General features: G+C 49.1%; 2 protein-coding genes across 5 annotated transcripts in view; one reads left to right on the top strand and one right to left on the bottom strand.

Annotated features, from left to right (window-relative positions):
- Nucleotides 1–3,012, bottom strand: part of SMC4 (structural maintenance of chromosomes 4) — a 33,465-nt gene extending 30,453 nt beyond the window's left edge. For 2 of the 3 annotated variants that reach the window (XM_074298099.1, XM_074298098.1), the window contains exons 1-5: nt 2,873–3,012; nt 2,455–2,595; nt 2,193–2,371; nt 1,897–2,088; nt 1,587–1,763 (exon numbers count right to left, since the gene is read on the bottom strand). In XM_074298099.1, coding sequence (XP_074154200.1) covers nt 1,587–1,763; nt 1,897–2,088; nt 2,193–2,371; nt 2,455–2,587 — 681 coding nt within the window. In that variant the 5' untranslated portion in view covers nt 2,588–2,595; nt 2,873–3,012. Of the gene's footprint in view, nt 1–1,586; nt 1,764–1,896; nt 2,089–2,192; nt 2,372–2,454; nt 2,703–2,872 lie in introns of those variants that run through there. The other variant, XM_074298097.1, reaches the window with a different exon arrangement.
- A 362-nt stretch (nt 3,013–3,374) lies between these two features.
- The window catches only part of IFT80 (intraflagellar transport 80), an 85,453-nt gene continuing 73,474 nt past the window's right edge, over nt 3,375–15,353 (top strand). The window contains exons 1-2 of one of the 2 annotated variants that reach the window (XM_074298101.1): nt 3,375–3,508; nt 11,272–11,419. The gene's annotated coding sequence lies outside the window, so the exon portion shown is untranslated. Of the gene's footprint in view, nt 3,509–11,271; nt 11,446–15,353 lie in introns of both variants that reach the window. The other variant, XM_074298100.1, reaches the window with a different exon arrangement.

Genomic DNA, 15,353 nt, shown 5'->3' with positions numbered 1-15,353 from the left:
TCAGCCAAGTGTAACTTTTTTTTTAAGTGTATGAGATTAATATTCTCATAATAAACTAGTATAAGGACTAAAATTTATATCCGATAATAGATGATACTATGTTGTAAGATAAGTATAAAAATTCTTTCTAAAAATTTTTAGGAAATTTTCAAAGCTGATTTGATAACATTTCATTTTCAAGTGGAAATGAGTAACCATTTTAAAGATGCATTTAAACAAAAGTTGATAAATTTACATTATTCAATCAAATAGGATTTTATAAAACAATCCAAAAAAATAAATTCTAGGAATCCTATATCTGTTTTGAATCCCATATCTATTCTCTTGCCTCTTTTAAATCACAATATTAAGTGGCAGGAATCAAATATACAGTCAAGAGAAATTTTACATATTTCCTCCTGGGGGCCCTCTGTCATTATTTAAAAGAAACCCCATTTCCAAATCCAATGGAGCCATATAGCTTCATTCAAATCTCCCTAACTTAATTCAGAAGCACCAAACTTAAAAAGCACTAGCAGCTTAAATCCGCTTCCAGAAAATGAGGTTTGGGGTTAAAAATTCTATTCTTGATGATCTTAATCCAACTGAATTTATTCTCAAAATTAAAATTATGCAAACAAAGTCTGGGATAAATGCAGAGTTTGGAAAAGCAGTACGAATCTATGAAAATGGCATTTTCTTTCAAGTATTTGGAAAATTATTTTTTTTTTTATTTAAGGGAAAGAATGGAGATTTTAAAAATAAAAAACGGAAGTTCCAGAAAATATGATCGCACATCGCTTCTTATCAAAGTCATGTTATTCCTCACAATTTTCATGACGCTTTAAATCATGAAATAAACAAAGTAACTGCCCTAAGTTCTGTAGAATCTTAAATTTAGAACTGAGTGGGACTTGAGGAAGTAAGTTAGCCACGTCTGTGGTCCTCATTTAAAAAAAAAAAATGGTCTGAAAGTCACAAAGGAAGAGAAACAAATTACACAAGTCAGTTTCAGATGTGGCCGCCTTAATGTTAGGAACTTAAAAATTTGTTTGGCTAATTAAAAAACAGGCTTAATATTTTACAAGCATAATTATATGCTCACAATTGTTAGGGAAAAACCCAGGGTTTTTTTTTTTAAATGACTTTTAAAGAATAGACAAAGAAAAAAAAGAAAGAAAATATCCCATTATAAAAGTTCACCCTAAAGTGCAGCGTAAAACCAAGTGGAGAAGTATAGTGATTAAAAAGAAAAAAAGGGCACTTGCTGTTGTAGGCCTGCCACACTAAAGCAGCACAATAATATTGGGGTTTAAGATTTATTTCACTACGCCAATATTTACGTGCTGCTAGAGCGGAACAAGCAGTTCCATGGTAAGTTACAAGGGAAGGAAATGAAGTTTCCCCAGTTTCACAAACGTGAAACCGGCACCTCTTCCATGACTTTCCCCTTAAATTCCTAAAGCAGCAAATAATGATTCGCATCTGGGCAGGAACATGTAAACCATGATGTGCTGCTAGAGGACTTTCAGGTCTCACCCGAGCTTCTTCCTAGACTGGGCCACTTTTCCCGCAGGGAGTTAGGTGCCCGGCGCATGGGGACTCACCTGCAGGATCAGGAAGCGGTTGTGGTCCAGGTCGATGCCGTGGCTCCGCAGCAGGTGGCCCACGTCGCGGAAGGTGGCCTTCTTGCCGCTGATGTGGTACACGGAGGAGTTGTCTCGATAAGCGGTGCGGGACACACAGAAGCCGCTGTCCGGAATCACGTCGTAGTCGTCCTCTTCCTGGCCGGAGAAAGCCCAGTGGGAGAGGGTCACCCCTCCCTAGGACCCCCCTCCCCAAGAGATGGCCCCGTGTGTGTTGGGGAAGAAGGGATATAAAGGGTGAGGGGTCACCCCCCCACTGCACGGGCCCCACCTTGTCCACGATCTTCTGAAAGTGCACTTCCACGGTGCAGCTGTCCAGGTCGCGATGCTCGTCCGAGTTGTGGATCAGCACCGACAACTTCTTGGAGCGGATCTTCTGGGCCCGGTAGCCGAAAACGAAAAGCATCGAGTCGATGACGTTGGACTTGCCGCTGCCATTGGGGCCGATGATGCAGGAGAATCGCTGTGGGACAGGACGGGGCGGGTCCGGGGGTTCGGGCGGGTCCCTCGTGGGGCCAGGCCCTTCCCCCACCTTCCCACCCCATAGGGTCCCCCACGCGCGTGCACCTTGTGGAAGGGCCCCAGGAGCTTGCGGCCCGCGTACGACTTGAAGTTGAGGTTCACGATGTGTGTGATCATGAGGCGCGGCGCCCCCGCCTCGTTGGTCATGGCAGGGGGCGGCGGCGGGGGCACGGCGCCCAGGATCTCCTCGAGGCTGCGCAGGTCCGGTTCGGGGCCCGGGGGCTCTGAGGGGACACTCGTGTCAAGCCGGCCCCCCTGGGAGCTCCCTCCCTCCTGCCTGCCTCCCCACCCCTTCAGGAGCGCCTACCTGGGCCCGGGGGCTTGGCAGCGTCGGGAGCGGCTGCAGGCGGCGGCGGCGGCTCGGGCTCCGGCACGTCCGACTCGTCGGCGGCGATCGGCTGCTGGGCCGTGGACGGCTTGGTTCTTTTACGGGGCGGCATGACGGCGGCTGCGACGGAGGAAGCGGACCCATCAGGAGAGAACCCCGCGGACGCCCGGCCCGCTCCCCGCAGCTCCGCCATCACCCCCCCTCCCCAGCGGCTCCGGCCCCCGCCACGCCCGCCCCGCCGGGGCTTCGCGGCCCAACCCGCTGTGGGACTGACAGGCGGGAGCCGCCGCCTCTACCCTCGCCCGCGGCCCCCGCCGCCGTCCGGCCTCCGGGCGCGCGCCCGGCCAGGTTGGCAGGACGGCCCCGCGGCTTGGACCCGGGCTCGGATGCTTGGTACCTGCCCCGAGGCTCCGCTTCGCTCCCCGCTCTTCCCCGTCTGCTGGGACGCTGTGGCGGCTCCGGCTCCACCACTCGAAAATGGCGCCTAAAATCCAAACTCGAACGGAAATTCGTTACAAATACGCGCGGTGCCTCCTGGGAAGCGCAGATTTGAAAAAAGTGCGGCGGCTATTGCCGCCGCCATCTTCTTGCAGAGGTACCGCGCACGCGCAGGCCCCGGGGGCAGAGGAGGAAAGGATGGGCCTGGGCGGGGCTTGGAGTCTTAGACCTATGAGCTGGGCTCATCTTGGGCACCGCCCTTGGAGGCGCGAGCGGCATCTTAGTAGTTTTTCCTTTTTCTTTTTTTTTTGTCACTTTTTTTTTTCAAATGTTTGAAAACGGGAACAAGAAATGCTGTAATCAGATTGGTGGATGGAGGCGGGATTGGGCGGGGCAAAGATGGATAACCACGCCCCCTCGGTTTTCTACAGATTTTTTTTTTTTTTTCCTTCCCAGGGCGGGACAGGCCAGCAGGAAATATCGCGAGAGGAAGCCAGCGCTGTCCCGTGGGTTGTCGCTATGGTGACGGAGAGTTCGGGAGCCGCGGGCTGGAGAGCGGGCCCGGCCCTGGGCAGCCGCAGCTCTGGGGCCACAGGTATGGAGTAGGGGTTCCCGAGAGAGGCCGGAGACGGGCCAGGGCCGCCAGCTGCGGGGCAGCGAGACGGGCTGCCGGGGGTGGGAAGGCGTCTACGAGACCCGGGGCGCAGTGGGGGCTGGAACCTGGCGGGCGGACCCGGGCCTAGCGGATGCTCCTCCCCTCCCCCATTCCTCCCCCTCCTTTCTCCCCTCCTCCTGCCTTTCTTCTCCTCCCCCTCTGCTCCCCCGCCTCTTTTCCTCCTGCCTCTCTCCCCCTCCTTACTTCTCTCTCCCCTCCTCCTCCCTTTCTCTTTTGCCTCCTTCCTCCTCCCTTTACTCCTTTCTGCTCCTCCTCCTCCCCTTTTCCTCCTCTTCCTCTCTTCTATTCTTTCTCCCCTTCCCTTCCCCCTCCTCTTTTTTTTCTCCTCTCCTCGGGTTCTCCCTCCTTTCCCCTCCCTCAGCTCCCCAATCCTTGTTTCTTCCCCTCCCCCCTTCTCCTCCTCTCTCCCTCCTCTTCCTTACCCGTTTTCCTCCTCACCTCTTTCCATTCCTCACTTCCCCTTCCTCTCCCCCTCCCTCCCTCTTCACTTCTTTCTCCCCCTCCCCATCTCCAGTTCCCCCTTCTCGCCATCCCTTCCCCCTTTTTACTTCTTCCTCCTCCTCTCCTTTCTCTGCTTTTCCCCTCCTCCTCCCTTCCCTCCCCCCGCCCCTTTCCCGGCCCCTCCTCTTGTCTTGGGCCGCCCCAGTTTTGGTGGCCCGGGGCTTCTAGAAGGGCTCGGGTGAGGTCCTCACCCCGGTCACTGCGGTCTCCCCCGTGCTGTTTCAGTGGCCTGGGCAGTTGGTCAGGACAGCCAATCCTGGTCAGCCCTCCGAGAGATGGGAAACTGAGGCCTCCCCATTGCCTGTGGAGGCGCTAGAGCCAGGCTGCAGGCCGCCGGCCCCTTGGTAAAGGTGGCTCTGGCCTGAGCCCTTTGCCCTTGTGGCGGGGAGCCTCCAGGAGCAGCCCCACAGATGGGGCGAGGCCGGCTCTGGCCCAGTGGGAGGGATCCCTGCGTCTCTGCCCCCTGGGCTTTCCCGCCGAATGAGGCCGCCCGGCCCTCGGAGGGCAGGAGAGCCTTTGGGGGCTCCCACTGGCGGAAGGGGAAGCCGGGCCTGGGGGAGAGCAGAGGCGGCTGCGGGAGGAAGGGCCCAGGGAGGAGACAAGGAGGCAGAGGGCTGCTGGAAGCGCGAGCATCCCCAGTCAGCCCCGGAGCCGGGCCCTGCACCAGGACTGACTAAACTTCTCCACCCGCGCCCCTTCTCACCCGAGACATTTCTGCACGACCTCGGGCGTCCGGGCACGTAAAATCAGTGCGCAAAACCCCCCCATATGGGCACGTAAAATCAGTGTGTGAAACCCCCCATACGGGCATGTAAAATCAGTGTGTGAAACCCCCTATACGGGCATGTAAAATCAGTGTGCGACACCCCCTATACGGGCACGTAAAATCAGTGTGTGAAACCCCCCATACGGGCACGTAAAATCAGTGTGCGAAACCCCCTATACGGGCATGTAAAATCAGTGTGCGACACCCCCTATACGGGCACGTAAAATCAGTGTGCAAAACCCCTCATACGGGCATGTAAAATCAGTGTGCGAAACCCGGGCACGTAAAATCAGTGCGCAAAACCCCCCCCATATGGGCACGTAAAATCAGTGTGTGAAACCCCCCATACGGGCATGTAAAATCAGTGTGTGAAACCCCCATACGGGCACGTAAAATCAGTGTGCGAAACCCCCTATACGGGCATGTAAAATCAGTGTGCGACACCCCCTATACGGGCACTCAAAATCAGTGTGCAAAACCCCTCATACGGGCATGTAAAATCAGTGTGCGAAACCCGGGCATGTAAAATCAGTGCGCAAAACCCCCCCATATGGGCATGTAAAATCAGTGTGTGAAACCCCCCATATGGGCACGTAAAATCAGTGTGCGAAACCCAGGCATACGGGCACGTAAAATAAGCGTATGAAACCCCCATACGGCACATAAAATAAGCGTGTGAAACCCCCATACCGCACGTAAAATAAGTGTGCAAAACCCGGGCACGTAAAATAAGCGTGTGAAAACCCCCATACGGCCACGTAAAATCAGTGTGTGAAACCCGAGCACGTAAAATCAGTGTGTGAAACCCCCTATACGGGCACGTAAAATCAGTGTGCAAAACCCCCCATACAGGCATGTAAAATCAGTGTGCGAAACCCAGGCATATAAAATAAGTGTGCGAAACCCGGGCACGTAAAATCAGTGCGCAAACCCCCTATACGGGCATGTAAAATCAGTGTGCGAAACCCGGGCATATAAAATAAGTGTGCGAAACCCGGGCACGTAAAATCAGTGTGCGAAACCCAGGCATATAAAATAAGTGTGTAAAACCCGAGCACATAAAATCAGTGTGCGAAACCCCCCATATGGGCACGTAAAATCAGTGCGCAAACCCCCCCATATGGGCATATAAAATAAGTGTGCGAAACCTGGGCATACGGGCATGTAAAATCAGTGTGCGAAACCCGGGCATATAAAATAAGTGCGCGAAACCCGGGCACGTAAAATCAGTGCGCAAAACCCCCCCATATGGGCACGTAAAATCAGTGTGCGAAACCCAGGCATACGGGCACGTAAAATAAGCGTATGAAACCCCCATACGGCACGTAAAATAAGTGTGCGAAACCCGGGCATATAAAATAAGTGTGTGAAACCCGGGCACGTAAAATCAGTGTGCAAAACCCCCCCATATGGGCATGTAAAATCAGTGTGCGAAACCCGGGCACGTAAAATCAGTGTGCAAAACCCCCCCATACAGGCACGTAAAATCAGTGTGCGAAACCCAGGCATATAAAATAAGTGTGTGAAACCCGAGCACGTAAAATCAGTGTGCAAAACCCCCATACGGGCATGTAAAATCAGTGTGCGAAACCCGGGCATATAAAATAAGTGTGCGAAACCCGGGCACGTAAAATCAGTGTGCGAAACCCAGGCATATAAAATAAGTGTGTGAAACCCGAGCACGTAAAATCAGTGTGCGAAACCCCCCATATGGGCACGTAAAATCAGTGTGCGAAACCCCCCATATGGGCACGTAAAATCAGTGTGCAAAACCCCCCCATATGGGCACGTAAAATCAGTGTGCGAAACCCGGGCATATAAAATAAGTGTGCAAAACCCGGGCACATAAAATCAGTGTGCAAACCCCCCCCATATGGGCACGTAAAATCAGTGTGCGAAACCCGGGCATACGGGCACATAAAATCAGTGTGCGAAACCCCCCATATGGTCACCTAAAATCAGTGTGCGAAACCCCCCATATGGGCACGTAAAATCAGTGTGCGAAACCCCCCATACGGGCACGTAAAATCAGTGTGCAAAACCCAGGCATACGGGCATGTAAAATCAGTGTGTGAAAACCCCCATACGGCCACGTAAAATCAGTGTGTGAAACCCCCTGTAGGAGCACGTAAAATCAGTGTGCGAAACCCCCCATGCGGGCATGTAAAATCAGTGTGCGAAACCCGGGCATATAAAATAAGTGTGCGAAACCCGGGCACGTAAAATCAGTGTGCAAAACCCCCCCATATGGATACGTAAAATCAGTGTGCGAAACCCGGGCATATAAAATAAGTGTGCGAAACCTGGGCACATAAAATCAGTGTGCAACCCCCCCCCCCATATGGGCACGTAAAATCAGTGTACGAAACCCGGGCATACGGGCACGTAAAATCAGTGTGCGAAACCCCCATATGGTCACCTAAAATCAGTGTGCGAAACCCCCCATATGGGCACGTAAAATCAGTGTGCGAAACCCCCCATACGGGCACGTAAAATCAGTTTGCAAAAACCAGGCATACGGGCACGTAAAATCAGTGTGTGAAAACCCCCATACAGCCACGTAAAATCAGTGTGTGAAACCCCCCGTAGGAGCACGTAAAATCAGTGTGCGAAACCCGGGCATATAAAATAAGTGTGTGAAACCCGGGCACGTAAAATCAGTGTGCAAAACCCCCCCCCATATGGGCACGTAAAATCAGTGTGCAAAACCCCCCATACAGGCACGTAAAATCAGTGTGTGAAACCCCCCATACGGGCACGTAAAATCAGTGTGCGAAACCCCCCATACGGGCATGTAAAATCAGTGTGCGAAACCCAGGCATATAAAATAAGTGTGTGAAACCCGGGCACGTAAAATCAGTGTGCAAAACCCCCCATCTGGGCATGTAAAATCAGTGTGCGAAACCCGGGCATATAAGTGTGCGAAACCCAGGCACGTAAAATCAGTGTGCAAAACCCCCTATACAGGCATGTAAAATCAGTGTGTGAAACCCCCCATACGGGCACGTAAAATCAGTGTGCAAAACCCCCCATACAGGCATGTAAAATAAGTGTGTGAAACCCAGGCATACGGGCACATAAAATCAGTGTGTGAAACCTGGGCACATAAAATCAGTGTGTGAAATCCCGGGCACGTAAAATCAGCGTGCGAAACCCAGACATATAAAATAAGTGTGCGAAACCCGGGCATACAGGCATGTAAAATAAGCGTGCGAAACCCGGGCATACGGGCATGTAAAATAAGCGTGCGAAACCCAGGCATATAAAATAAGCGTGCGAAATCCGGTCATAACGGGCATGTAAAATAAGCGTGTGAAACCCTGGGCATATAAAATAAGTGCGAAACCCAGACATACGGGCATGTAAAATAAGCGTGCGAAACCCCAGGCATATAAAATAAGTGCGAAACCCGGGCATACAGGCATGTAAAATAAGTGTGCGAAACCCGGGCATATAAAATAAGTGTGTGAAACCCGGGCATACGGGCATGTAAAATAAGCGTGCGAAACCCAGGCATATGGGCATATAAAATAAGTGTGCAAACCCCCCCATACGGGCATGTAAAATCAGTGTGCGAAACCCGGGCATATAAAATAAGTGTGTGAAACCCAGGCATATAAAATAAGCGTGTGAAACCCGGGTATATAAAATAAGTGTGCAAAACCCCGGGCATATGGGCACGTAAAATAAGCGTGCAAAACCCTGGGCATACAGGTTGCTACTCTTTCACCCGGCATTCTCTGTTTCTGGATCCTCAGCCCGGAGCCTTTCGGTGCTTTTTAACTGTCCCAGAGTCGTCCTTGTCCTTACAATGCCTTTCCTAGATCTGACCTACTTGGGAGTGTCCTACAACCTATAATGAAATCTTGCTCCTTCCCTCTCCCTCCAATCATCAGATTTTAGTTTAGGTCACAGCTGAATCATGAAATTTCTGAGGCACTTGCTTTTATCGGCAGGGACAATGTTGTTTGTTAGTCTTCTTATCCTCCTCACCCCCAAATCCAGCAGAGGAGAGAGCTCAACTACTGGACCACCTTAGTTAACAAGTATTCAGCCTGGAACTTTTTCCTTTAACAGAATATGCTTCACTGATCTGGTCTTTATCATGGGGGCTGGGGGATGTAAGTGTATAAAACACTCCTATGTTTTATATGTGTAGGTTTTTATATATAAATACACATATTCAACATCTGTTCAAGTGAAGACAAGTTGAATATTAGGATGTCAAACTGCTCCCAGTGGTTATCTAGATTTTATATAAAATTCTATCTTCATCAATATCTTCACGCCTATTAGGAGATTTGAGATTTCTATTGTCAGCTATTCAATAAAGTATTTCTTCAGTGCCTTCTATGGGCCAGGTTCACAGCAATCTTCAGAATTTTGGGAAAGATGAGAATTCTGGTTTTGGCGAGGTGGCTAAAATAGTTCCTTTTATCTCAAAACGTATGAATAGAATCCATCAGTAACATTCTTTGAAATATTTGTCAACACTCAAAGACATAAATCCATAAAACTATAGAACGCGTCATGACTAATGAGTGAAGGAATAGATAGGACATTTAGTCAGCACTAACGCATACAAAGCCCTGTGCTCAGGGTTCCAGCGAAGGCAGACTTCTCTCAGAGCCCACGTTCTCATGGAGGCCCCTCCCAAAGGCCCAGCGAGTCCCCGGGGGCAGCAGCGAAGGAGATGTTGCTGCTTTTATGAAGTTTTCCTTAACATCTCATCAGGGTCTGGTCTCGAAGTACTTGAGAACCTCGGAGAAGAGCCTTTGTGCACTGCGCTCTCACTGAGGGATCAGCTGCCTCCGTTTTCACCGGGATGCACATTGTTAGCCGGAGAATTGGGCAAACGTGGCAGCGGGCTGAGGCACTGGAGACACTTCCTCGAATATCAGCATTAAGCCCAGTTCTTTGGCCATTCTGAGAGGGCTCTGGGACCAAGAACAGAAGCCTCGGGATGGTGTGGAAAGCCCTTTCCACGGGGCTCTCTGCCCGTCCTTCTGGCCCCTCACCACATTGCTCTTCTGAAGCCAGTCTGGGGGCAGCCAGAGCAGCTTTTCTGCCGCCCTCCCTGTTGGCACACTGTCCCGTGGGGCGATGCAGCCAGGGTCCCCCTGAGATGTCAAGGTGTCCTCCTGTAGGGGGGCCGCTTCTCCTCAGGGACCCCGGCTCCCTTTGGGCCCAGTAGGAGGCCTGACCTGCCGCAGATGATGGGCCAGGGCACTGTGCTCCAGGGGAAGGGAGTAGTGGTTTGGCATCAGAGGCCCCTCTGCCGTTATTGCATCGGGTGTGTCATGCCTTTCCTAGCTCCATCTCTTTAGCTCTGAAAGACGGGCGCTGAGCCAGAAGGCGGGGGAGCATCGTGCCTTCCTTGAAGTGACTTAGTGTCTCATCACCCCACAGAGATTGAGCCCTTTATCCTCCTTTCTCAGGGGCTGGCGTGGATTGGTTTTCCAGGCTAGGCGTGTCCTTTACCCCTCAGCAAGTCTGGGGGTCAGCTAGTTGAGACCAGCACATGGCATCTGGTGTAGCCTGCAGGGACGCCCTGGGATCTGCTTTGGCCTGGGTCTGGGTCAGTGCTTGGGTCTGTCCCATGGCACTTTTCTCAGGGAGTGATGAGATTCTGGAAGAAACAAGCCTTTTTAAGGGCTTCTCCAGACCTTGACACTCCTGTGGGTATCCTGTGGATTGCCCAGGGACATCCCTGAGGTCAATGGCGTCTCTCAGATGGTCCTTTAGATCATGGGATCATGTCATTGATCTGGCCTGGGAGCCAGATTGGAGCATTTAGCTGTGGCCCTAGCCAGAGTTGCTTCCTCCAGGCTGAAGTGTGCCTTAGTAAAGCCTCGTGCTGGGGGCTGCTCCAGGCCGCCCTCACTCTTGACTCAGTTGGGGTCCTCTTGGTCCTGAATTCCCACTGGGAAATCTTGAGTCTGTGTGGCTCATGTCTGGATATGCATAGATGTAGGTAACAGGTCCCCTAGTCCCATAGAAGTCCTCAAGGTAATGCTGAATATTGGACGCAGGACAACTACTCCAACTACCAGCAAAAGTAATCTCAGGAGCCCGTAGTCTGTAGAGACAGTTCCGCTACTGGCATCCAGCCAGAGAAGTTTTTATTTCTGCTACTTTCTTGTCTCTTCTGAAATCAGGAAAAGGCAAAAATGGCCCACAAGTTCTGTTAGCTCATCTTCTGTAAACGCATGGCCACGACCCAGTATTCAGTTGGAGTCAGATAAGGTTTCCCATTCTATAAACTTATCTAATTAACCAAGGAACTCTGTGTGCATGCATGAACATGTGTGTACGCTCGCTTGGCAGTTTTCTGGTGCAGAGGGAATGGTGGAATAGGATACAAGGCAATTTTTTTTTATTTTGTTTACGTGAATGTTTTTTCCTTTTTTTGCAGATTTTTGAGGCTCCTTGAATGTCTGTTTCTACAGTGAATATAGCCAAGCAACTTTAATATTCATCTGGAAATTTTGAGAAAATGAGACTGAAGATCTCACTTCTAAGAGAACCAAAACATATCCTTTTTTCCTTAATAAAACATTATCGCTGAATTATTTTACAATTTTACTTTGTTTTCTTATAGTTGGAAAATAAGTTGTTTTTGCATATCTCTTTAAAGTCAAACTTTAACTCAAAAATTGTTTAAAAATTTGTGATTTTGCATATGTATATACGTCCCTATAGCTATATATCAGAGTCTTGAGATAAGATTATCAACTAATCTAGCTTTCACCTTTTAACTGACATTTTCTTACTCGAGTACTTATTTGACATAAATAGAATTTTGCTTAGTCTGTCAGGATCTTGAGAAAAACCTTTGAAAGTGACAAGAACCCTCAAGATTTTAGTGCCTATTAGTGATGGAGTCTGTTGCCAAGATGCAGGAGAGAATGGAGGAGGGGTTGGGCAGGAGGGGGAAGCTGGGTAATCTGTACAGTCCTTACTCTACAGGGTGGTTTCATGACTTTACATAAAAACGAAGAGTCTGCCATACTTGGGTCAGACCCCTACTTCTCCAGCCCGCTGTACCTACGTGCTGAAAGGTGGACACCATGAAAAGTTGCTTTTTTGTACATTTTTAGGAGCTGCTTAGGAATCTTGCATCTATTCATATTTAATCATTGCCTCCTCTTAGAGTAAAGAGTATTTCTCAGACATAAGTTACTTTGGTCAAGTTATGAGGCTTGGGGAAGCGGCTGTCTGTGATTTACTTCCATCCCCAGCCCTGCTCATGATTCATAGAGTTTCTAAACTGGAGAGATTCAAATCTCTGTAGATCTTACTTTTTAGATGGAAGAATCCAAGTCTTTTTTAAAAATCTGTTCCATTATATTAGTGTTTTAATTGCTCATTTCTGGAGCTTTCTTTTATTATATCTATGGTGTCCATCATTTCTGAAACAGAAAAAACAAGATCATCTCCAATAAAACTGGAGATTTAGCCTGTGATGAGATCTCGGAGGCTGCATGTTCCACTTGTGAGAGTGGTCGCCACTAGGATAAAGCACAGATTGCGCTGGTGGCCACTCACCAGTGTAGCTCTAACTTGGTCTGACCCAACTGACTTCTTGTTTCTCCCTCAGTGGCCCCATTCCACATCCTACTTCCTCCTGGCTCTTCCCACTACTGTGGAGGTTCCTTCTTCACCTGGTAATAATATCCTGAGCTCCATTTGAGGCTCTGCTCCTGAACCTTCCTGCTTATTAGAGCTTTGCTTCTCCTGCTCCCCTTCTTGTGTAGTTAGTGACTGATCTGTGTCCAGCACTTTGGGAGCAAGAGCCTGGCATCTTGTAGGGACTTAATAAGTGCTTGATGGAGCAAATTTGAATTCCTTCACCCCATTTCCACTTCCTTAGTAAGGTCTCAGTGCTTCAGATGTGACACAGTGAATCAATTGGTTGTGAAAAAATGAATGGGTTCAGTGAGAATGAGTAAACTGAAGATTCCAGATAGAGGGGAAAGACAAGAGCATTTTACTACTGGCAAGGGAATGAAAGGGCTGTAATGTTTGAAAATATGAGATCTGCGGCTTGGCAAAGCCCTGCAGTCACAGAGACGGCTCAAGACAGCGGATGATGGAAGTTCTTTGGTCCGTCTTTGTCACCTCCAGATAATACCAGGAGTTGGTTCCTAGGGGGAAGACAAGAAGCTTCCCTGGAACAAAAAGGGGGGGCCCTTGTCTTGAGTTTTCCTGAGTAAATGGACAATTTGTTGCATGTTCCTTGAGGAGCACTGAAGAGTGAATTTGGAAGTGCGCCTCCCTTTAAGGAAAGCAGCTGCTTTTGGTTAGTTTGTGACAAGTTCCACTCCAAGCACGACTTGATGCTGGTACCTCCTGTGCTGGACAAGTCTTGATTTTGTGAACACTAACTTAACCTCACTGGTCAAGTCACACGTGAAGCAAAAGCCTTTCCATCTTTTATTTTCCCTTTAATAAAGGACCTCTAGAACTAGAATGTGGGAAAGAAAGGGTGCCTGCCCTTGGGGAGCTACTACCCCCAGTCCCCAGCCTTAAGTTGCTAGGATAGACAGGTGCTTCTGGGGCATTGAAGTCTTGTGATGATTTTCCCCTTCTCTTCTCCTGAGTTTTGCCTCCTGTCTTTCTGGGCCTTCTTCCGGGTGCCACTACTGCCAAGCTCTGTGCTACTTCCTCCATTTGGATTCCATTTGGCCAACACATATTGAGCACTTATCTGTGCCCCGTGCTCCCAGCCTGTGTCCTCAAGTAAGCTTGGGAGTGCTGGGAGACAAGGAGCCTTCAGTGGCTGTGTGCATGAAAGCCATTGATCCACCAACCTTGGGCACAAGGGGAGGCGAGTGGAGGTGGCTTGGGAAACCTCTTGGGACTCCCTGAGCTGAGCTTCTGCAACCTTACATGCCCTGCATGGTCTCTCCCACAGTCGTCGGAGTTATTTGGATTTTATTTTAATTTTCCAGATTCAATTTATTTGTTGTTATTCTATTAAAGCAGAAGATGAATCCCATAGATGAGAAAGTACATACAAAAATTCGGTATAAAATGTGATTCCTTCCTCTCTTTCTAAAAGCAGACAAATTGCCAGTGAACATTACACATATACATTTCAAATTTAGTCCATTGCCATGTTCTTCTGTTGCTAGTTTTTTGAGGCTTTTTTACTTCATAAGGTTCCTGCTGCTTAAAGATGGAGTATTTGGATTTTAAAAGGCAAATGTTCATTACTGGTAGAATTGCAATGGTGTGAATAGGAGGTCAGAGTGTTGGGAAGGCTGCTCGGCTCTTGCAGCTGCTCCTCCCTCTCTCCCGCCCTCCAAGCCAAAAGAGTAAGGGACAATTGGGGAGTGTCCTGGTCCGAAAGGCCACTCCCACTTTCTTCAATAGTGGAAGGGCTTTGGTCGCTTGGGAAGCTGGAGGTGGCCATGGTTGGGTCTAGAAGTCCAGGCTCCATATATAAAGTACTATGCTATCATTAAAGTGCTAAGTCAACAAGTTCCTCTTTTCTTCTTGCCACTCTTTTAAAAAGCATTTACCTTTAACAAGGGAACTGATTTATTTAAATTCAGGTATTAAACATCTGGATTCAGTTTGTTAAATTTAAATTTAAATCAGACATTAAGCATTGAATTGCTGGGTTAGGTTCTTGGAGACAAAGATAAGGCAGAAAGACAAAATAAGAGATGCAAGTGGAGGTATAGAGCTGTATGAGCACCTTCTGGTAAGGGAGGGGGCTTGGGTGCTCGGTGGGGGAATACTGTCAACTCAAGGCCCTCTATATGATGAGTCAAGTCTCTTTAGGTGAGCCTCTGTGTCCTCATTTGTAAAAGAAAGCAGTGAATGAAGGCAGAAGGTTTTGCTTTGAGAAAGGTAAGAAAATTAGGAAGGCTGAAAAGGAAGAGAGCCATCTGCTCCTTGTCTGGAAGGGAGTCATGGATGGTGGCTGTCATCCCCCAGACTAGGAAATGAGGGCTTTGTTTTTGGGCAGAGATGCTGGAAGGGTTGCCTTTCCTTCTCCAGCTCACTTTACGGATGAGGAAACTGAGGCAAATGGGAATCACAGCCATAAGTGAATGAAACATATGCTCATGTGGAATGATCATTAGCAAATCATCTTAATCAGAAAGTTTACATACATGGAAAGTGGGCTGCAGGGAAAAGACCACCAGCTTTAAGAAATCTGCTGTTCAAGTTTCCCTATGCACCCATGGGAAATATGGAAAGGATGACCTTATACAAGGCTCCATTTTTCCCTCCCTATCTTTCCCTTTCTCTCTCCTCTCTCTCTCTCTCTCTCCTCTCTCTCTCTCTCTCTCTTCTCTCTCTCTCTCTCTCTCTCTCTCTCTCTCTCTCTCTCTCTCTTTCTCTCTCTCTCTCTCTCTCTCTCTTTCTCTCTCTCTCTCTCTCTCTCTCGATCTCTCTCTCTCTCTCTCTCCATCTCTCTGTTTCTCTCTCTCTCTCTCTCTCTCTCTCTCTCTCTCTCTCTCTCTCTCTCTCTCTCTCCTC

The sequence above is a fragment of the Sminthopsis crassicaudata genome, chromosome 3 (assembly GCF_048593235.1).
Source record: "Sminthopsis crassicaudata isolate SCR6 chromosome 3, ASM4859323v1, whole genome shotgun sequence".
In the NCBI taxonomy this organism is placed as follows: domain Eukaryota; kingdom Metazoa; phylum Chordata; class Mammalia; order Dasyuromorphia; family Dasyuridae; genus Sminthopsis; species Sminthopsis crassicaudata.
This window is presented reverse-complemented; position numbering and strand designations above follow the sequence as displayed.